Genomic DNA, 20,627 nt, shown 5'->3' with positions numbered 1-20,627 from the left:
CATTTCTCGCAAAAAAGAGAAACAGCACGAGAAAACCATGGTGAAAAAAGAAGAAAGAGGAGGCCTACTACTTCAAAAGAAAGAACTACGCGCGACGAGCAAGAGAGAGACCATGGGGAGGATAGGAGAATGTGCATGTATAAGAGGTGAACGGAAGGGGAAGACAGAAAAGCGGAACTGGACGATATTTTTCAACATTTGTACCACGTCGGTTTCTCGTTGTGCTTTCTTTGAGAGGAGCTTGGATATTTCAGTTATCTACAGCTTGAAATTCGATTGGAACTCGGTGCGTTCGTATTTGACCGTCCTGCGACGCCAAAGAACAATCAGTATCAGCTTGGTCGACTTTCAAGAGAAAAAACCGACGAGACTCACTTGAGCGCAGCGTCGTCCGAGAAGAAGTAGACCCGTCCTGGCGAGATGACCTTGACTCGACTACTCGGCAATCCTTCCTCGGGGTGATCCAGCACTTTCTCCATGATCTCTTGCTTGCCTTCTCCAGTCGAGACGAACGCGACTCGGTGTGCGTGGTTCAGGACTGGGTACGTGAGCGTGATACGAGTTGGGGGAGGTTTCGGGCTGTCGTCGAGCCATGCGACCCATCCGTCTTGCTCGTTCAAGAGCGGGTGTCCCGGGAAGAGCGAGCACGTGTGTCCATCAGGTCTACAATCGAAAAAAAGGGTCACAAGCGTCAGTTCTTCGGTCTCTCTTCGATGAGCTGAGAAAGGGAACTGACCCGATACCGAGCAGGATGAGGTCGAATCTCGGGAACGCGATCGAACTCGAACCGACAAACGCCGCCACGAGCTGCTTCTCGTAATCGTCGGCAACGGCTTCCGGGTCATCCAATTTGGTCGTGTCGATCACGTGAATGTTTTGACGCGGGATCGGAACTTTCGAGAACAAGTGTTCATCGTTCAACGCAAAGTTCGAGTCCTCGTGGTCGAGAGGGACGACTCGTTCGTCGGCAAAGAAGATCTCCCTGTACATGAGTGATCAGTCAATCGGTAGCCCTGAATATGGATGCGATACGATGAGGGGTAGGTGGGTGAGACGCACCACTTGTCCCACGAGACGTCTTTACGCTCGATCAAGTTCTTGCCGAGCACTTTGGGCAGGGATCCACCCGAGATGGCGAGTTTGAAAGTCGACTGCTTCTTGAGTGCCTCGTCCTGTGCGGCGAGGACGAACGAAGCGAGACCTTCGGACAGCGAGTCGGTCGTGTTGAATCCGTACAGAATGGGCGCAGTCGCCTTCTTGCTCGGTGCGTCTTGAGACATGTTCTGATTTCGAGGTGCGGGTAGTGGGCGAGTCACGTCGAGTCGAGAGAAGAGACAGAGGGACAAGCGAGAGCGAGTTGCAGATGAAACTGTTGGAATCCGCCAATCACACGTGTTAGGTCGTCGCTGCGCTCGAGGCTTGTAATTGTCAGAGTCTGAGGGACGAGCACTCACAAGCACTGGATCTAGCGCGATTCGGGTGTTCGGTCTCAGGAGCGCGAGAAAGTTCGACCGAAATCTGCGGGCACAAGCGAGCGGTATCGAATCGATGACATCGATCCTCCGCAATATAGGGGTGCGCTAACGCATGCGTTCTCTCGCTCTGACTTCCTTGCAGCCAAAAAGCATCATGTACAAGCACAGTCTACTTCAAAAAAACATAGAGACACCCTGATCAGACAAACACAAAGCACTAGCGAGAAGGTTGTTGGTAGTAACCGTGAGAAGGTGCTGGCGGAGGCTGCTGCTGCGCCTGCTGAGCGTAACCACCAGCATACTGTTGAGGGGGTTGCGGCAACATGCTACGCTGCTGTTGTTGGTACTGCAACTGCTGAGCAGAGTAAGCAGGCGCTTGAGCCTGCTGTTGCTGTTGCATCTGGAGCTGCTGCTGCTGTGCCTGCCACACCGCGATCGGTTGACCGTTGTACACGAACTTGGCCCATGCCGCATCAAACACTTGACGTAGCAACAGCGTGTCTTGGTAGACAATCTGGAAACACCTCATCGTGGATCAGTACATGTTGACTCGGGGAGAGAACAATTCGGCACTGTAAAACGTTTCCACTCACGCTGCCTTCATCGTTCTGTAGCACAAACAGAACAATCATCGTTCAGCATGTTGATGCAGAAGCGCAGAGCACGACAGAGTACGACTTACGTAAGTTGTCGCGTTCTGCAGCATGAGGTAGATGTCGCTTGCGAATGCGTTGCAATCCGGGTACAGTCCCTTGTTGATCTTTTTCTTGATTTCCTTGAGCGACTATTTCTCCGACCTGGATCAGCAAAGGTCACGGCTTGCTCAAGAGCACGGAATGTTGCTTACTATCGGGTTGCGAATGAGGAGGTAGTAATCGGCGTAATCTCGCTTGTTGGGCAACTCGTTGAACAAGCCGGTACATTGATGGCCGTACGTCGGCTAAGTCGATCGCACGATATGCGAATTAGCACAAGCGAAACGATCCAAGAGAGAGAAGGTGGACACACGTTGTCAAGGTTTTCCATTTCGGTCAAGATCAGCTCGAAGCAAGCCGCCAATTGCTGCTGATACGGAGACAGCTGAATCGTGCGTTTCTTCTGCAACACACAGACATGAGCTGGCGTGAGCACGCAGTTTCATATCAACTCTGAACGGAACAAAGGAAATCGACTCACCCCTCCCGGTGCATCGGCTATCGAAGAAGCTCCGTCATCGTCTCGACCCCGTTTCCGTGAATCCGTGTCGTCGTCCGAATCGCTTCCAAACCCGCTCTCGCTCGGTTTGACCGATGCCGCTTTCTTGTTGCGAGATCCTCTTGTTCTCTTGCCTCCACCATCCTCGTCTTCCTCCATAGTCTAGAGAAAGAAAGCCTTGTCAGTAGTGTTCGAGTAAGATGTGCAAACAGAGTGGTGGAAGTGATGCGTACTTGTAACCATTGCTCTTCCGTCATACCGTCGTCGTATTGTACCGCGTTCCTTCTTCGCGAACTGCCTTCAGGTTGTTCCTCGGGTTCGACGACTGCCTTTGCATGCTCCATCCTGTACACTTCGGGTAACTCGTACTCTTGGATCAAACGCTCCGGGCTACCAAAGAAAAGAAAAGTAAGCGTTTGCAATTTTTCCTCTCTTTGCGACAGGTCTCGCGTTCTCAAGGGATTTAGAGAGAGACGTACAATTTGCCAGTGTTGCCAGCAGCGACCCAAGCACCTTCTTCTGCCCTTCGACGATCAATGTCCATCTGACGGAACAAGGCTCGTTCTTCTTCAGTACGAGCAATCGCTTCGTTGAGAATGTCGGCTTCGTCAGCATCGTCGTCGTCTTCTTTCTCTTCATCGTCTGCTTCCAACAATGCTCGCTGTGCGAAAGAAGTCGTCAGTCACATGTTTTGGGAATCTCGCCAAGGCAGATGAGTTCTGGTTGTCGCTTCAAAAAACTTACGAGGAAAGCATCTCGTTCTTCGGCAGTCGACTTGTTGTCGTACCTTCCAGCTTGAATGATCTTTTTGTCCATCTCGATCTTTTTCGCTGCACCAGCCATGACGTGTTCTTCGACTGAACGTTCCGTCACCAACCTCAAGATCCTGACTTCTTTCTTTTGTCCAATACGCTGTGTATAGTCATCTCGACCAAATTTGTCAGATTATCAAGTCCTCGAAAAGTAGACGACGAGAGCGTCTTGGTGTCGACTCTTACATGAGCACGATCTTGAGCCTGGAGATCCTGATGCGGGTTCCAATCGGAATCGAAAATGATGACCGTGTCGGCCGTTTGCAAGTTCAATCCCAACCCTCCCGCCCTCGTCGAGAGGATAAAGATTGGGTACTGCGAGTTGGGATCGTTGAACAGTTTGAGCAACGAAGAACGATCTTCGTGTTTGGTCGTACCGTCGAGTCGCAAGTGTTGGATTCGACGAAAGTTGAGGTAGTCTTCGAAAATCGTCATGACCGTCTAACCCAAATCACTCTCAATTAGACTCTGGGCGGGGAAAAAAAGGGTATAGATCGAGGAAGAGTTACCGTCATTTGGAAGAACATGAGAACTCGATGACCCGTCGCAAACAGTTTCGGCAAGATGCGATCCAACAATTCGAATTTGCCTGCTACTCGGTACAACGTCGCGTTGTTGAGTCCAGTAGGATCGATCGATCTCTCGACCGCCTCGAAACAGAACGGATGGTTGCAGATCTGTCGATTGCGAATAAGCATCTTCGGGTCAGTATTTGGTGAATCCCAAGAAGAAGAAGGAACCAACTTCACCTTTCGCAACTGCATGATTTGGTTCTGAAGACCTTTGATCCCCGTCGCCTTCTTCTTGTTGTCTTCGTCTTTTGCCATGTCGGTAAAGATCATGCCATGTTCCTTGATCTGTTTCGTCAACTTGATCTGCAAACTACTCATCTTGCACTTGATGACGCGTTCGACCTTGTCCGGCAAATCACTCTCGACATCCTTCTTCAATCGACGGAGCAAGAACGGACGCAAGACCTTGTGCAGACGTCGGATGATGAGCAACGATTCTTCCTCGTTGATCTCGATCTTGTCTTGTCCTCCCGTGTTGGCAAATGGTGCGTTGAACCACTCGTCGAACGACTTGACCGATCCAAAGATCTTGGGCAGGACAAAGTTCAACAAGGCCCACAACTCGGGCAAGTTGTTCTGCGAACGATTGGAACGTGGTGAGTTGGGTTCCTTGTGCCGGTCAGAAGTATGACTGAGAGAGTTTAGAACGTACTTGGAGAGGGGTTCCGGTCAAGATCAATCGATACCTCGAACTGTAGTAAGTCGTCAAGGTCAAACTCAATTTACTCTCGGCATTCTTCATGCGGTGTCCTTCATCAATGATCATGTGCAACCACTTGATCTTGGCGAGCAACGGTCGATCCTTGATAATGTACTCGTACGTCGTCAACAAGACTTGGAAGTTGCCCTGTCGGATCTCGTGTTGAGCCGCTTTGCGTTGAGTCGGTGTACCCTTGTACGATACCATGCGGACTGAAGGAGCCCAGCGTTCAAACTCGGAGATCCAGTTTGGCATGGTCGAGAGGGGTACAATCACGAGGTAAGGACCAGGTTGTTTCTTGTGTTCAATCAGGTAGGTGATCAACGCCAAGGTTTGTACCGTCTTGCCGAGACCCTTTACATAACCTTGAAGCGTGAGTCACAGACCCAATAAGATGATGGTATAATTTTGTGACTCACCATCTCGTCTGCGAGGATACCGTTGACGTGATTGTTGTACAGCGAGACCATCCACTCGAGACCTTTCAATTGGTACCCCTTCAATTCTCCTCCAATCAAGATTGTCGGTTGTTTCGTAACCGTTTCTTTGATCTTGTGCGCAACGTTGTAGTAATCCACCTTGTCCTTGTCCTTGTCCTTCTTTTCTTCATTTTCATCGGCAAACACGGGTTGAGCTCCGAACCTCGTTTCGTCGACCGTTTCAGGTTCTCCCGCCTGTTCAGTCGTCGTGGCTGTGATCCCCGAAGCGTCCTGTTCGAATTGAATCGCATCGTTCTGTTGTACTGCGACTGCAGCTGCGAGGGAATCGAGGAACGAATCGGTTTGACGCAACAAGTGCGTAATACGGGTATCTTTCGCCGTGTCGATCAATTTTAAGTATCCTTCCTCGTCATCAGCTCGTAGCGCTTTGAGACGTTCTTTCGAAACGCGTTCGACTCGTTTCGCTTCCTCCTTTTCGGCATCGACATGAAACTTGACGAGACTTTTGCCCAACTTGAGGAATTTCGATCGATGGGTCAAATGGGCGATCGCGAGTTTCGAACCATGGGATGTGATCTCTTGCAAGTGGTCCAAATGTTTCTGTTTCGCTTTGCGTTCTCGATCGAGTTTTTGTTTCTTCTCACTCTGTTCCATCTGACGTGCGTCTCGTAGGGTTTGTTTGCGAGTACGACGAAACAAGGTTCGATCGACGGGGAGGAGGAGGGAAGTGGCCGGTTCGAGGGATGCGACGAGTTGTTGTCGCAATTGACGTTGTTTCGAAACGAGGTTCAACGATTTGAGTTCGATCAAAGCTCGAATCTTTGCTGAAGCGAGGTCGGTGTTCGAGTTGGAATCGGGATCGAGGGAAGACAAGTCGGTTTGTCCTAGGTTCGCGGGCAAGTCTTCGAGTTCTCGAATTCGCAGTTGGATGCGTGCTTCGATGTACCGGTTGCGTTCGTCAAGGATCGTCTCGGCGTCGAGTCCATGAGGTAAGAGAGTGGGCACGAGTAGAGTTTTGCGTTCGAGAGCACCTTCGGACGAAGTGGTGAGGATTTGACGTGGTGTCAGGAACGAGTTGAAAGGGTACACGAGTGAAGTTGGGTCTTCGACGACCGAGACTGGGTCTTCGAGTGCGAGTTGTCGTTGTTTCTCTTCAGTTGCGAGACGTTGTTCGTGTGCGGGATCAAAGTCGATCTCGGTACTGGGAGCAGTCACAGCGGCAGCGGCAGCGGCAGTGGGGAGACGCGCGACAAACTTGATCGCTTCTGGAGGGGACGAGAGGGCGAGTTGGAGGGAAGAAGGGATGGGTTGGTTGCGCGAGAGGAGCTTGAACGCGAGGATCTGGCACCGAAGCGAGGCGACTTGTTCAGGTGTGAACGAGACGATCGGAGGTGAGGGCGAGCGAGAACTGGTTGCAGTCGCAGCGGCGTCACCGTTCGGAGCTGTTGCATTCGTGGTCGCTTGCTGTTGCTGCTGCTGTTGCTGTTGTTGTTGTTGTTGGCGTTGTTGGTGTGCTTTGAGTTGGTAGCCGAGCACGAGTTTGGTCAGCTGGTTGAGCTCGCCGTTTGATTCGGGCGTGTGACCCTGTGCTTTCAGTTGTTGGATACGACCTAGAGGATGGATTCGGCGAGTCAGTAGACATGCGGGAAGCAAGGCCAAGCGAGTGGTGGTGGAGGTTTACCTAACACGCCCCTGAGCGTCTCTTGCGTCTGCGCGAGCGTTGGCGGGGTCGCGTGGGTCGCCATCCTCTGTCCAGTCGCGTGAGACAACGCGTCGGATGCGGTAGTCGCGTCGGGAGAGGTTGCGCGAGAAAGAAGCAACGCGCGCGCAACTCGCTTTCTCGCTTGATCTCTCTCCCCTCCTCATCTTCTCCCTTGCCCATCAAACTCGGCCATGTCGACCCGATCGACTCGGAGGCGCCAGGCGCAGCAACAAGCTCCTTCAGACGAGACCACCCTCCCGACGTTGCCTTCGCTGCCTAGTCTCCCTCTCGCTGCACCACCACCGACCTCAACCGCTCCACCTCGACTTCGAACCGCACCACAGCGTTCCCCTTCAGCAACAGGCTCATCCCCACTGTCTGAAGTGTCGGAACAGAGCCCTCCCATCTCAGCTGCTATTTCCGAGGAACCTGCGGCACTCGTCGCACCCGCATCTCCCATCGTCTCGAATCGCACTACTCAATCTACCACTTCGTTGGAGGATCAACTCTTTCCAGAAGTCGCTCCTTCAGCGGAGGCGGTTCCCTCAAAAAGTACACCCTCGAAACGGAGAGGTCCCAAAGTTGTAGAATCACAAGATGTCGAACCCGTCACGACTGGTCAGGAATCGGAACCAGCCGTCGTCGAAAGTTTGAACTCGTCGACGGGTCATACTCAAGGTCCACAACGGAAACGACCCCGACTTGCTCCACCTCCAACCACAAACTCTCCTACTCCTCTTCTCAACTCTCCTGTAACTGGTTCCAACACTCCTGTCACAAGTGCTGTCGAGAGTCCAACCGACAAAATCAAAGACTTGCTCAAGAACAAGAAACAACAACAACCTGGTTCAACTTTGAAACCAAGAGATGCTCCAAACTCGATACCTGGTCCTCAACAGAAGCGACCTGTTGTGAACAAAGTAGGGACCGACAAGACACCTGGATTTCGATTGGGAGGTTATCTCTCGGTAAGTTTTGATCTCTGATTTGTCAAGGAACAGAAAACCTAATGAAAGAGTCATTCAAATCCCAATTCAGAAAACGAAACCGATCAAGAAGAACCCACAACCTCCTGCACCCCTACCACCTGCTACATCCATCACCACAGACGAAAAGATCTCTGATCCAAAACCGTACACTTTGCTTTCTTTCTTCTCATTCATCGCGAAAGAGGCAGAACTGATTTTTGTCCTGTTTGAAAAAGGATCGAACCCGAGATTCCATACGAACAGAAATTGCGCAATTTCGCTTTACAACGTCAACGAGAGAAACAAGCGAGGATCGAAGCCGAATCACAATCGATCGACCTGTACGAACAAGTGGGATGGATGAATCGATACGAGGTAAAAGAATTCAAAAGTGTCTTTAACAACTCGATGGGGCTGATTTTCCATTTCGTGGTTTTAAAATAATGACAGGATAATATGAGAGCGAGGTTGAACGAACGAATGGCCAAGAGTTATGAAGAACGTGATTCGGATGGGAATCGTGTACCGCCTTTACCAAGGATGATCACGTTTGGAAGTTGTTTCAGTTACTGGCCGAGACAGATCGATGAACCCTCACAACCCACGACAGACGACGATCACACAGAAGGGCAAGAATAGGGCTGGTTGATGGGAAAAATGGTTTCGACGCGTGATCAGTACATTTCTCGATTGAATTGTTGCCAATACTAGTCCGTCTTATATTCTCGTAGAGGAAAAGAACACGACAAACTGGTCCTATGTTTTGCTTCTTTTTGCTCGCTTCCATTCGTCCTTTTTTCAGCTAAGGGTCATGTGAAATATACTAGTCGGGGAGGGGCTAAGTAGGCAAGCGAGAACGATTGCCTACGATCCGACCTCTTTTTCTCGGGCTCACGACAGCCGTTTCTCTGTTGCCAGAACCAACTCGAAACTCAAAGACACTACTTTGTTTTCGATTGGCGAGAGAAATCAACAGATGTAAACTGACAGAAACTGAAAACAACTGTCAAGCTTTCTGCAACGTGATTGAAAAATGTTTCAAGCGGTACATTCGGTTCCTGGGTTTCGTCTTGCTGGGTAATCATGACGTCTGATCCATGAAAACATCATCTTCTGCTCCTGGCGCTGTCTCCTCATGCAGCTGTGAATCATTGGAACGAGCCACTCTGCCTTGCTTGAGCTTATCGATCCATCCTCCGAGCTGCAGGAATAAACTCGTCATGTCAGTCTGTATACTCGCTAATGGAAAGTGAAGAAATTTAACTGACCTGATGAGCGAGCATATGGTCTGAAGACAAGTTCGCGAGCTCAAAGGCAATCAGACACCATTCCAAGCCGTCGAGCGCTGGATCATCGGGCCTGCAAGCAGAGTAGATTTCGATTCCTGTCATCCTGACGAAGAATCAGCTTTACGTCGAGCCCAAATGGACAGAGTATAAAGACTCACCTTGATCCCAGGCGGTCGAGATCAGCCTGAAGCGGAACTGTCAGCCAAGACAGAAGGTAGTCTGTAGATTTGTGAGTCTCACCAGGAAAGCTCCTCGGCAGGGTACGTGAGCTGAAATGCGAAGCAAATACTGAGTCTGGATTTCTGCGCAAGGTTGATGCCGTGAGATCGTCGAACTCACCAAATTGTCCTGCACTAGTTGCTTCGCGTTCTCGAGGTACTGAAAGGCGTCTTTCGGCTCTCTCTCGAGCAGCGTGACGATCATCAATCTCAGCCAAATAGCTAATTGCGCACTGTCGACAATGGGTCAAATTTCCGACCAGGCAAAAGAGGAACCCGCGAACGAACCTGTCCAAGGCGTGGCTGGAGTACAAATGCGCGAGAGTCTTGCCGAAAATGTATCGTAGAACTTCGTAGGGGCACTCAGGGGTAGTTGCGACCTTGTCGGCGATGAGTCGTAGCAAGAGGAGTTGAGGACTCCCGGATGCAAGCGTGTCCTGCAGCTTGCGACAGCGACGGTGAGAGGCAAGAGCATAGATCAGATATCCAGTTATGGCTCACCTCGACCAGCGTGCGCAGGGAATGCCATTGTCCCAGCGCGATTTGCGCTTCGGCTTCCAGGAGCTTCGAAACTTCCAAGTATCGCGCTAGATCCGCTTCAATCTGGTGCCCTTGATAGGATTTCTCATCTTGCAATAGCTCTGAGCGTTGATCGCCTAGGTTAGACACGATTGTTTCGTAACCTCGGAGCTACGAACGACATGTCAGCCCTCTCCAGATGCAAAAGTAGTTGCGGAACCGACCCGTTCTTGGTCCTGCGATGCAAGCTTTCGAAGGCGAGTCGCTTCTACGGTGATGGACGCAATACGGCACGCATGCATGATCGAGACAAGCTCGGGATCGGCGTTGGAAATTGATTGCTCTAACTCGACGATCAACGCGACAATCTCGAAAAATCTGGCGACCGATGAAGGGTTCCAGTTTGTGGCCATGTTGCTGCAAACTTCGAGCGCTGCTTTCAATCGGCTCTGATCAGTTTTGCCCAATACTCCGACCTCGTGAATGGATCCTACCAGACATGCGGACCCATGCGAGACCTCTCGCAAAGTCTTTCGGTAGCTCGTCGCCGTCAACGGCGATTCTTGCGATGTTGAGAACTACGACAACCGCGGTTAAAAGATTCGAGCGGTGGCAAGAGATCAGCTCCGACAACGCACTCGTTTCGAGACATGAAAACAGCGGAGGGAATGCTTGCTCCTCGTTCCTGTCAATCGAAGGCAGCGTGTTCAGGCGAGAGATAGAATTAGGCGGAGGTGGCTTGGACCGACTCGTGAGGAGAGGAGAGCACTCTTTCGAGAGTGAGTCTGAAGAGGAGTCTGAAGAACGCTCGAATTGTATGTCAGTGAGCGATCGATGAACGCCGTGGTGCAAGAGGAAGACTTGCCGGGCGGCTGTTAGAGCGTCAACTCCGTCAATAGGTCCATCTTCCTGCGCGGCATTGACAAGCTTAACCAGGATAAAGGCAAAGACATCTTCAGCATTGTATTCGTTGGCCTGGTGACCGGCCCAGACAAGCAGCTGAGGCGACATATTGTTGGCGGAGCAAGCTCTTTTCAGATGGGTGATCGCTGTCGGCGTGACACAAAATCAGCACAGGTTGCATGCGCAAAGATGAAAAAGGCAACGAGCCAAGTTCCCAGTCGGCGTTGGCAAGAGCAGTGAGGTAGATGAGCAAGTCGACCCGAGCATCTGAATCCTGTGCCGACCATGTGCAAAGAAGCTTGCTCGCCGCGTCGAAATCTTTGGTTTGAATGAGTCTTCGCGCCGTCGATCTGTTGGAAATCGCGACGAGATCAGCTCATGCATTGCTGAGAACAAAATGGAAAGCGTGCTCCTCACCTGGCGATCTGAGCCAGCAACTGTCTTTCGAGGCAAGCAAACGGTGACTTGAGCAAAAGAGCGATCCAAGCGGTCGATTCGGAATTTGTGCGCTCCAAGCTCGACACGATCGCTTGCACATATGTTGCCACGAGAAAGGCGGCGTCGGGAGCGAAGCGCAAGTCCGGCGCACCTGAAAACCCGTCAGCATCATGATGTCTAGAGCGTATTCGACCCAGTAAACCGAATTACTTCGCTCGATTACATCCAGAAGAGCGGTGAAATCCTTGAGGTCAGGGGGTTTGACAATGAGGATGATCATGGTTGCGAGCTGCTGGAGAAATCGAGTGAGACTGGCAAGTCGCTCGGCGGATTCGACTCCGTCTTTTAGGGCTGCCTTGGCAAGCGAGGTGGTGATATGAAGGCGCAACTCGCGACTGTTGCTGAGCGCAACGTGCGAATCTCGGTGAGCGCGGAGCATCTTGGAATTGTTGACCAGGACTGACTCTTTCTCGACGAGACGATGGATATCGGCTGCAATTCTATGTACAACGTATAGCAAGATCAGGTTACAAGTCGATCGAAAGATCGCGAGTGCGAATTGAACGCACAGCAGACCTTGCTCCTCCGAGGCGAGAACATCCGGGATGAGTAGTGTAAATGCTGTCGAAGAGAGGATGTCGGCGATGTACATTCCCAAGAACATACAAAGAAGCTCACCATTGACGATTTCTACCGCCGGGCTGTCGCGATCGACGATGCATTTGACAAGCTGACGCTTGTTGGAGAAGCAAGGCTCGATAGACTTGCCAACCGCGTCGGTCAAGTTCTCGAAAGTACTGATCATTCCACGAGCTTACGTCGAGTGCCCTGAGATTTGCAATGGCCCTTGAAGTGCTGTCCGACTCTGCCAATTTTGAGTAGGATACTGCAAGAGCCTTCCGAATTGCGATCTAGATGGCGAAACCCAGTCAGAAAAGATTTGATGGAAGCCGTGTATACAGCCGCTTGCCTCGAGCGCATGGTCAGGCTCGGCATGCGGTTTTGGCACGAGCTTCAGGGCCCATTCAAGCCATTCGATTGCTTCCGCTTGAGACCCGATGATCGCACCAAGCTCATACCCCACGAAAGCTAGACGCCTCATCTGATCAAAGTGAAAAACGACGAGACAAGGCGGGCTGACGAGCGAGTACGGGTAAGTGAATCGATGAAGAAGAGGGAACTTCAACGATTCGCCGTTTCGTCGCCAAGTAAACTTCGCATACAAAAAGTCTAATCAAGTTCGTCTGCGCCTAACCGTTTCCCTTTCTCATACAAACCGAGAGGCAATGTTCCTCAGCGCTATCAAGCCAGGTTTGAAGAGGCACATGACAATTTTACTTGGCTGAAATTGATCTCGACATTTCAGCGGATCAACTAGCCAAAAAAAAGCGAGTCTTCATCCCCGCCTCTGTGTCTGGTCAGCCCGGAGGCACTTTTAGACCTATCCCGTGTCAAGGCACGGGATGAAAATTTTCCGTCGAGACCGACACCTGCATCGACAAGAGTCATTGTCAGCGAAAGGCCTGTCAAACGTTTCGACGAGGTAGGACTTGCTCGCGACAAACTCCCTCGGAATGGGCTGCCGATTTCCACTCAAGGAATCCGTTTCTTGCACCACGCTGTGAGGCAAAAGGCGTAAGCTTGGCTTGCACAGTCTAGGGGACAGTACTTGACGTACCCGCATCAGAGCTTGTCGATCCTGTCGCCTCGTAATCCGAAGAGTGCTTCGGGGGGCTGTAGATCATCGCAATCAAGTCAGCGGGTCGAGCACATGGAAGAGCGCGGAGGAAAGCGTCACTCACTCTGTTGCACCTCCCGTCTCCGTAGAAGACGAGAGATGAGGTGCGAGGGCGAATGTATCGCGGCAACTCGCAAAGGAGGGGGCGGAGGCAGGCAGTGAAAAAAAGAGAAGAGAGAGAGAAGACGGACGGGCTGGCTCCTTGCAATCCGCGTCCGCATATTCTCACCCCCGCGTCCCCTGGTTCGCGCAAGCTCCCCTACCCCATGACTCGAACGGTCAGCTGATTTTGCGGTGCATAGCCCGTATCTTCACGTCATGTCCGCAGCTCCTCGATAGCACGGACCTTTCAGACGTAAATCCGAATACAGCCTGCTACTATGGTACTTTCGCTTCGGCTCTGGAACTGGACACCTTGTTCGGGTCGAGAGTACAGGCATGTCACGACCATGAGCGCAGAGCGTGACTATGTAGCCAGCGACTGGTCCTTGCTTTCAGAAGGCAGAGCCGACGCTCTTGTCTGCGGGCACGAGGATCGAGCTCGGAGCAGCTGACGTATGCGGGGAAGACGCGGACGAGAAGGACAAAGACGTCCGAGGAAGAAGACGCAGAAAATTTCGGGTGTGCGCGAAAACTCTATTCGGCCAGGAGCCATTCAACACCGCCTCGGGAGTCGGTACAGCCCGAAAAAGCCACAGCCGGGAGGAAAAAGGCAAAGAGAGAGAGAGAGACAGAAATTCTGCAAGATAGCGTTCAAAGCTGTTGGTTATATACTGGTCATTCCAACCAAACTGTACTCTGTATAGCCTGAGTCGGGGAAAGGACATACTCACGTACAGTAGCACGAGTTTTCCGAGGCAAACAGCCAAAGACACCCCATGATCTGTCAGAAAGCTAATCGCCTTTGAAGCGGGATCCCGTGTAGCGGACCTAAAGAAGGACCAGCACGTCGGCCTTGCCGAGGAGGAAGGACAAAGGGGAACACAGGCTAGCGTTCGGCGCGCTCTGTGCTTTTTCCTCTTCCCACCAGACCACCCGTTCCCCCCTCTACCTTGACCACACTTCACGCTCAAGCAATCTCTACCTCACTCTCGAGCTTTACTCACAACTCCAACAAATCCTTAACACGATGGGCATTCCCCATCTCTACGACGCGATCCGCGATGCCAAGTGCTCGCTCCTTACCACCTCTCTTCCTGCGGCTCTTTACCGCATTCGTCAAGGAGAACTCCTCCCTCCTCCTGACCAGCCAGCTGCGCCGGCGCAACCCCTCCACTTTGTCGACGAGACTTCCCCCTACCTCGTCCCGATTCTCAAAGCGATGCAAGGGCACCCGGGACACCGCCTCCTTCCCCCCAGTGAGTTCAACGACCTCTTGCAACTCAAGATGGAGGTCAAATTGCGTCAGGTAATGCAAGAGCGCGAGCGTCACGCTCCAGGCTCGTTCTACACCTGGATCGTCGAAGGTAGGCAACGCAGCAACCTCAAGGAGCGCACGACGCTGAAGCGTCTCGAAGGGTCCGCGGAGAGTGAGCTCAAGAGGGATGCAATCGCAAGTCGACGCGAGAAACAGGCGGCACGGAAGAAGGCGAAGAGCGCAGCGCACAACTTGAGGATGCGGCGAAAGTGGAAGTCGGACAGGATGAACGAGGGAGACGAAGAGGGAACGATAGAGGGACGAGAAGAGGGACAGGAACAGCGAGAGGGAGAGGCGGATAGGATGCGAGAGGGAGAGGGAGAGGGAGAGGGAGAGGGCACTGCAGCTGCAGACGAGACAGGTCCGCACTTCCTTCTCTACTCTTCACTGCGATTGAGCTGACATACTCTCGCTTGGCATTTGCGCGACACAGCGACTGCTCGAATCATCGCCGAGCACGAGATCGAGTTCCCGTTCAGGCCGGAGCAACTCTTGGTCAGCATTGCCGTTTCTCATCGCATGCCCCTGTCGCTGACCCCGCCATCTCGCCTTGCGCAGCGTGATCCGGCTCTACACGCGACTCGCTTGCAAGAACCCCCTTCCTCACATGTTCGCGTCATCACTGCTGTGCAGGAGGCCGAATCCGTTCTCAACTTCGCCGCAACCCTCACGACCCACAACACTATCGATCCCCGTGTCAGGTCTGTTCGCCACAACCACGGCGCCGTGCCCGCCAACTTTAAGCATGTCGCTGCACGCACCGTATCCTGCCTCGTCGATGGCGACCAGTTCGCCACAGCCGACTATGCCAAGATCGGCTGGTCGCTGCACACCGTCTCCGTCGGCGCGTCGACGTACAAAACGCACACGCTCGTCGCTTCGGAGCACTCGCCGCCGACCTCGGACCCCGACGCGGATGCTGGTCAAGTCAACGCGTACCGGCTGATCGAGACGAATCGACTCATAGGCGGCTTCAAGGGCGAGGCCAACACGAGAGTCTTTGCTGCTCGGACTCAGGAGGGCATCGCCGGCGTCGTCGTCTTGAACGGCAACGACTATTCGGAAGGCGCGGAGAATGTCGGCTTTGCCAAGCTTCGTGAAGCGAAGCACCGCGATCTCGTCGAGTTCGTGAGCGACATGGCCGAGTACCAGATCGCGAGCATCTCGAACGACAAGAAACCGCTCGCGATTCTCGAATCTCGGTTCAAGAAGTTGCTGAGCAACTTGCCGCCTTCCGACTTTCTCAGGAATCTCGACCTCGCCGCCTTTTACAAGCTTCAACAGCTTACAAAAGGTGAGTACGACAGCCCCAGCTTTGACAAGCCGGCCTTTGTCAAGGAGAACCTCGCCGTCGTCAAGGAGGAGAAGACCAAGTCGCGTATCGAAGCTCGACAAGCGATTGCGGCACAACTCGACGCGTCTCGATGCCAGCCATCCTCGAGGCCTGCCAACTTTGCCCTCCTCCCGATGCGCCTGTGGCCGCAACCTGTCGCTCCGGCTGAACCTGAAGAGGGAACGCCACACGACTCTATGGAGGTCGAGGGAACTCGAGAGGCTACACCCGAAGCCCCGCGTGACGACACGGCTCTGCAAGCGAACACGTCGACACGCCCGTCTCCTTTGTCCTTCAACGGCAAGCCTCTACCCTTCCATCGAAAGGAGGTCTTTGGCGTCGCCGACCAGATTCAGGATGCGCTCGCTCGTCTCGACAATGACCCTCTCGAGCTTGGCGGTGCCGAACCCGTTCCAACGAAGGTGGTCGACACGAACGACTTGGACGACGCTGGAGCTCGTTACACCACGATCGAGCACCGCGTCCCTCAAATCTACCGCAACCTAAAGCTGAGCAACGGTCAACCTCTTCGTGAGTCTCTCTCATCCTGCCGATCTGCCGTTCGCAATGGCTGACAATTGTCGGTCATTCTTTTTACCTCGATAGCTGTTCCGTTTAAGGTCGCCATGTATCACCTGGAGCGTGGAATTGCGACGGCAGGCATCGAGGAGCTCGCGGCGGTCAATCGCGCTTTTTCTCTCGCCCTGTACAGGATGCTCGAGACGTCTCCGATGAGCTTCCTGAGCCTCAAACTCGATCATCTAGATTGTGTCAACAAGCTGTTGCAGATTGCTGGACAACGCGTCATTCTTGGCGGAGCGCAAGACCGAACACAGCAGAGTCAAGGGGTGAGTTCTCTGAATTTTTGCTTGCGTTGCACCGCACGACACCTCAACTTTCGTCTCATTCACAGGAGTGGATCAATCTCGCGCGTGCGGCGGTCAAGGTCGACCAAGATCGGACCAAGGAGAGCTACCGAGCTCCCAACACTGGGGTCCGACTTGAATCTTCGATCTCGACGCTCGCAACAAGCACGGTCGAATATTTGAAGCACAAGGTCAAGGGCCTTACTGCTATCAACGACCTTGTGGTGGCGATCTTGTCCTCGCCCGCCCCGACCCTCGCAAAGCTCGAACACATGTTCGCGACTCTCTTCCCCGCTCGAGCGCAAGGTCACGTGCCACCGTTCACGCTACCCCGTCCGACTGCCGGGACCACTCTCCTCTGGATCGAGCTCTCCAAGGCCAAGCAGCACGATAACAACATTATCGACAACCTCGTCGATTACGTTCTATCGGAGCGAGCGCAAGAGTGGTCACCGCCGGAACAGCGAGAGCCCCCTGCGACTCCCGCCGGCGTGCTCAAGCTGCCCGATTTTCCTTTGCGCCTTCAGGCGGCGATTCAGGCGAGATTTGAGGGCCTAGCAGCCACGGTCCGATCGCAGGACGACCCTCTCGTCGGTATCAAGCAGACTGACCTCGAGGACGCCAGCACCGTGCTGGTGAACGCGATGCGCTACGTCGCCATGGTTCTGCCGCAACTCTTGGTCGCAATCGTCGGCCAATCGCAAGTCGATGAGCGAGTCGTGCCAGACATGATGCGTACAACGCGAGCAGCCCGCGGACGACCCGCAATCGACCCAGCCGCTGAGAACGAGAAGACGCGCGAGTTTGTCGGCAAGCTCATCGACCGCAACCTCCCGCTGCGCGAGGTAGTCCTCAACAGAGGAGAGCAGTACAAACCCAAGCTGTTCCCGCTCGTGCAGGCTTTCAAGCTCGTGGTCGTTGCTCTCGCAGGAACGATCGGACATGTGAGCACGATCCCCATCTTGCTTTGGGTAAGGTCACGCTGACGCCAAGACTGCGGGTCATAGAAGTACCAGCCGAAAGCTTTTATGTTTGCGCACAAAACATCGTACTTCTACGCGACTGGTGCAGAGAATGCAACCTCCGGCGGCGATGTTAAAACTCCGATCTTCCGAGCGCTCTCGAATCTCTGGGAAAACGAGACCAACGCGATGGCTCGCCTCGAGGCTCAGAGGGACTTGCTGGAGCAAGACGAGGATCGCGAACGCAGGGAGGATGCGCTTGAAAGGGATGCCGAGATGTCATCGGCTTCGACCGGCGACCGCGACGACAATCGAAAACGCAACAACGATCATCAAGCGCTCGGGCGCAACCCGCTCACGCCCGCTCCCTTCGCTGCCGGCTATCTCGCCAAGCTCGACCGGAAGGTGCGACTTCCCGCGCAGGATCGCTCTCGTCGGCAACACCCTGGGGAGGAGCCAAAACGCGCCCGCCAATTCGAGGGCAGGAGGATCAATGGTCTTCACCTCCTGTCGCCGGCGGAGCGGGTCGCATCGATCCAAGCGTCGTATCCCTCGCTCAAGGTTTCGCATGCGCTCGGGTCGAGTTGCTTCTTTGATGTCGCGAAGGATCAACCTTTGACAGGGTGGGTCGCGTTCGAGCTCAATGAGCAGCGACTCGACAAGGTCTGCACGGCCGCGCGAACGATCTTCGATGCCGTTCTTCCAGGCGCCGGTACACGGAAAGCACGTGCCGAGGCGCTCATGCACTTGCGGCCCGAAGTGCTGAACCTCATTTTCAAGGTCGCTCGCCCCGGAGTGCTGGTGCCATGGACGTACACGCTCACGCCGACGTCCTTGAACATTCTGTATCGAGACCCGCGGACTGTCGACTCCCTACCACCCTCTGGTCAGTCTCGATCTTGACATTCTTTGCTCGATCGGCGCGCTGAGATCTCTCGTACACCGGGATTAGCCGATGATTACGTCTCTTTCGTCGAGAAATCGCTTAACAAGATGTACGGCAAATCTTTAAAGCTGTTCAGGCCCACTGCCGTCAAGGAATACGCGTCGAAATTGAAGGTCAGAAAGATTCCGCGGGCGCAGAGGACAAACGGTCGGACGAAGGGCTTTCGGCTGGAGCTCGAGGCGCGCCTCTTTCGACCAATCATGTCGATGTCCCCTGGCCCTGGCAGGAGAGGACTCGTCTGGTCCGCCGGGCGCGCCAAACCGCAGGCGAGTCGCCGAATGTCGGCGAGGCGGCCCCTCGACCGTCGCAGGGTCGATCTGGTCTACAGCAACTCCGACTCGACTTCTGCTGCACGCGACGAGTCACTGTGGTTCTGGAATGCGCCCATCTGGAACGCCGACGAGAAACAGCGGACCGAAGCTGGACTCGCACACGACACTCGAGTGTTTCGCGAGCTCATGAGCGAGGATCCGCTCGCCGATCCCGATACGATTGTCGTGTACGGAGCAAATGATCGCGGGATCGCGTATCCGGCTGCTCTGTTTTGGTTCCGCCCTTCGACAAAGGAGGCCTTCTTCGACTCTTTCAAGAAGAGTCGTCACGCGGGCGCGCAAAGGACTCGAAGCCGGACGCAACAGGCTCTCGCCCTGATCGACGGTTCCAACGAGCGGGACGGATATTTTAGTGAGCGCCATGTCTCCTTTGTTCGCTACCCTGACTTTGCTGACTCGACTCGGTCGCTTCGCACCCGACAAGGACATCTGAACGAAGGTAGGCCGTCTCTTTGTCACGTGTAGCCGAGGCTCAAGTGATACTGACCAATGCTCTGCCAAACAGACTTGTCCACCGAACAATCCAAAGGAGGTATGATCCTATTCATCTAGTCTAGCGCGTTTGAGCCCGGTGCTGATCCTGTTCGGTCGAGATGTAGCTGTTAAGAGTATCCAAGAGCGCAACGACAAGAACCCGGACAATCAAGTCTCGGTCAACTTGGGACGGTCGGTGATCGAGATCGATTTCGCTCGCCAGCGCTCTCGGGCCGACAAAAGAGCTCTCGAGAGGGATGTCGTCGTGCTGGTCAACTCGTTGTTTCCGGTTGTCGACGACAAGGCGTACAAGGTCGTCTTTTTCGACGGGGCAGACAAGTTGCCAGTGTCGAGCGGTCGCTCGGGCCCGACCAAGGACACGGCCTATATGGACGCGCTCCTGGCGTGCATGAACGCGAGGGAAGACATTACGGTCCATGTCTTTCTCGTGCACGAGCAGTACAGTTCTCAAACCTGTTGCTTCTGCGAGCTACCTGGGTGAGTTCACCTGTCTCTTCGTTGCTGTCGGTCGCATTCACGCCACTGACGCGTCATCTATGAGGTAGGACCTTCCATCCCGTCGACTTCGAAACCGGGAACGAGATCTTGCGTCTGACTTGCTGCCCGACCTGCCGGGAGATCTTCCATCGAGACGAAGGCGCGGCGCGACTTCTCCTGGTCGGTGCGATCATTGGCGCCAAGACGGGATTCCATCCCTTTTCGCCAGATCACGAGGCGAGAATTTTCGGCCGTGACATTCCTCCTCGGGCGTACGATGGGCATATGCGTCGACCTCGCAAAGAAGATCGCGCGCTCATCGCCAAACACGACGAGCTGATGTGGCGGACCGAGCAGGACCTCGCGTTCGCAAAGGCTCGACTCGAGAGGACAGCAGAGGGAACCTTGGAGCGAGACAACGTCGAAAGGCAAGTCTCACATCTCGAAGAGGAACTCGGCAGGCTCGTTCAAGGACCGAAGGTTCCCAAGCGCGCGGAAGGCGAGGATGTGTGAGTGTCTTTCACACATGCGCGCCCGTGGGCTCTCGTCTAACTCGACTCTGTTGCGTGCGACCAGTGTCGATCTCACTCCGGCAGGAGGTGCAACTCCTTAGATGTACAAAGCTTGTAGTGCGGTTTGTAGGTATCGGCTCTCGGTGGAATTTACATGCGGCGCATCTGTGAATCTCCCTTTGACCGACACGGAGGCTCGGAAGGTCTTTCGAGAGGACACGCTGGCTACGAGCGGTCACGGATCTCGGCGTCTCGATCGTCTCAGCGGTAGCGGTGAGAGTCGGACATTGTCGAGCATTTTGTGCGGGCTCGCGCTCTT

General features: G+C 53.8%; 5 protein-coding genes across 5 annotated transcripts; 2 read left to right on the top strand and 3 right to left on the bottom strand.

The window, feature by feature from the left end:
- Positions 1–258: 258 nt before the first annotated feature.
- JCM15063_006211 (6-phosphogluconolactonase) lies at positions 259–1,280 on the bottom strand (the record flags this gene model as incomplete). Its single annotated transcript, XM_076680020.1, has 4 exons — positions 259–307; positions 376–663; positions 737–982; positions 1,060–1,280. 4 exons carry the CDS (start codon positions 1,278–1,280, stop codon positions 259–261), a joined length of 804 nt encoding a protein of 267 aa, XP_076532876.1.
- A 412-nt stretch (positions 1,281–1,692) lies between these two features.
- JCM15063_006210 (uncharacterized protein) lies at positions 1,693–6,938 on the bottom strand (the record flags this gene model as incomplete). The annotated part of the gene is made up of 15 exons (XM_076680019.1): positions 1,693–1,989; positions 2,069–2,083; positions 2,158–2,259; positions 2,323–2,415; positions 2,484–2,573; positions 2,652–2,831; positions 2,903–3,059; positions 3,149–3,330; positions 3,414–3,581; positions 3,668–3,922; positions 3,991–4,158; positions 4,231–4,629; positions 4,706–5,107; positions 5,173–6,803; positions 6,875–6,938. The coding sequence occupies 15 exons, from the start codon at positions 6,936–6,938 to the stop codon at positions 1,693–1,695; spliced, it is 4,203 nt and encodes a 1,400-aa protein (XP_076532875.1).
- Positions 6,939–7,086: 148 nt separating this feature from the next.
- On the top strand, positions 7,087–8,502 carry JCM15063_006209 (uncharacterized protein; the record flags this gene model as incomplete). The annotated part of the gene is made up of 4 exons (XM_076680018.1): positions 7,087–7,863; positions 7,934–8,028; positions 8,100–8,238; positions 8,314–8,502. 4 exons carry the CDS (start codon positions 7,087–7,089, stop codon positions 8,500–8,502), a joined length of 1,200 nt encoding a protein of 399 aa, XP_076532874.1.
- Positions 8,503–8,944: 442 nt separating this feature from the next.
- Positions 8,945–12,035, bottom strand: JCM15063_006208 (uncharacterized protein; the record flags this gene model as incomplete). Its single annotated transcript, XM_076680017.1, has 8 exons — positions 8,945–9,064; positions 9,132–9,247; positions 9,311–9,336; positions 9,393–9,421; positions 9,492–9,592; positions 11,441–11,730; positions 11,800–11,851; positions 11,909–12,035. The coding sequence occupies 8 exons, from the start codon at positions 12,033–12,035 to the stop codon at positions 8,945–8,947; spliced, it is 861 nt and encodes a 286-aa protein (XP_076532873.1).
- A 2,062-nt stretch (positions 12,036–14,097) lies between these two features.
- JCM15063_006207 (uncharacterized protein) lies at positions 14,098–20,409 on the top strand (the record flags this gene model as incomplete). Its single annotated transcript, XM_076680016.1, has 12 exons — positions 14,098–14,746; positions 14,819–14,880; positions 14,944–16,249; positions 16,325–16,566; positions 16,632–17,528; positions 17,592–18,432; positions 18,499–19,176; positions 19,249–19,263; positions 19,330–19,356; positions 19,424–19,796; positions 19,865–20,305; positions 20,373–20,409. The coding sequence occupies 12 exons, from the start codon at positions 14,098–14,100 to the stop codon at positions 20,407–20,409; spliced, it is 5,568 nt and encodes a 1,855-aa protein (XP_076532872.1).
- Positions 20,410–20,627: the final 218 nt, after the last annotated feature.

Source organism: Sporobolomyces koalae (genome assembly GCF_050403365.1).
Source record: "Sporobolomyces koalae JCM15063 DNA, S_koalae_JCM15063T_v1_ctg30, whole genome shotgun sequence".
NCBI lineage: Eukaryota > Fungi > Basidiomycota > Microbotryomycetes > Sporidiobolales > Sporidiobolaceae > Sporobolomyces > Sporobolomyces koalae.
Note: the sequence above shows the minus strand (reverse complement) of the source record. Positions and strands in the feature narration are given on the sequence as shown.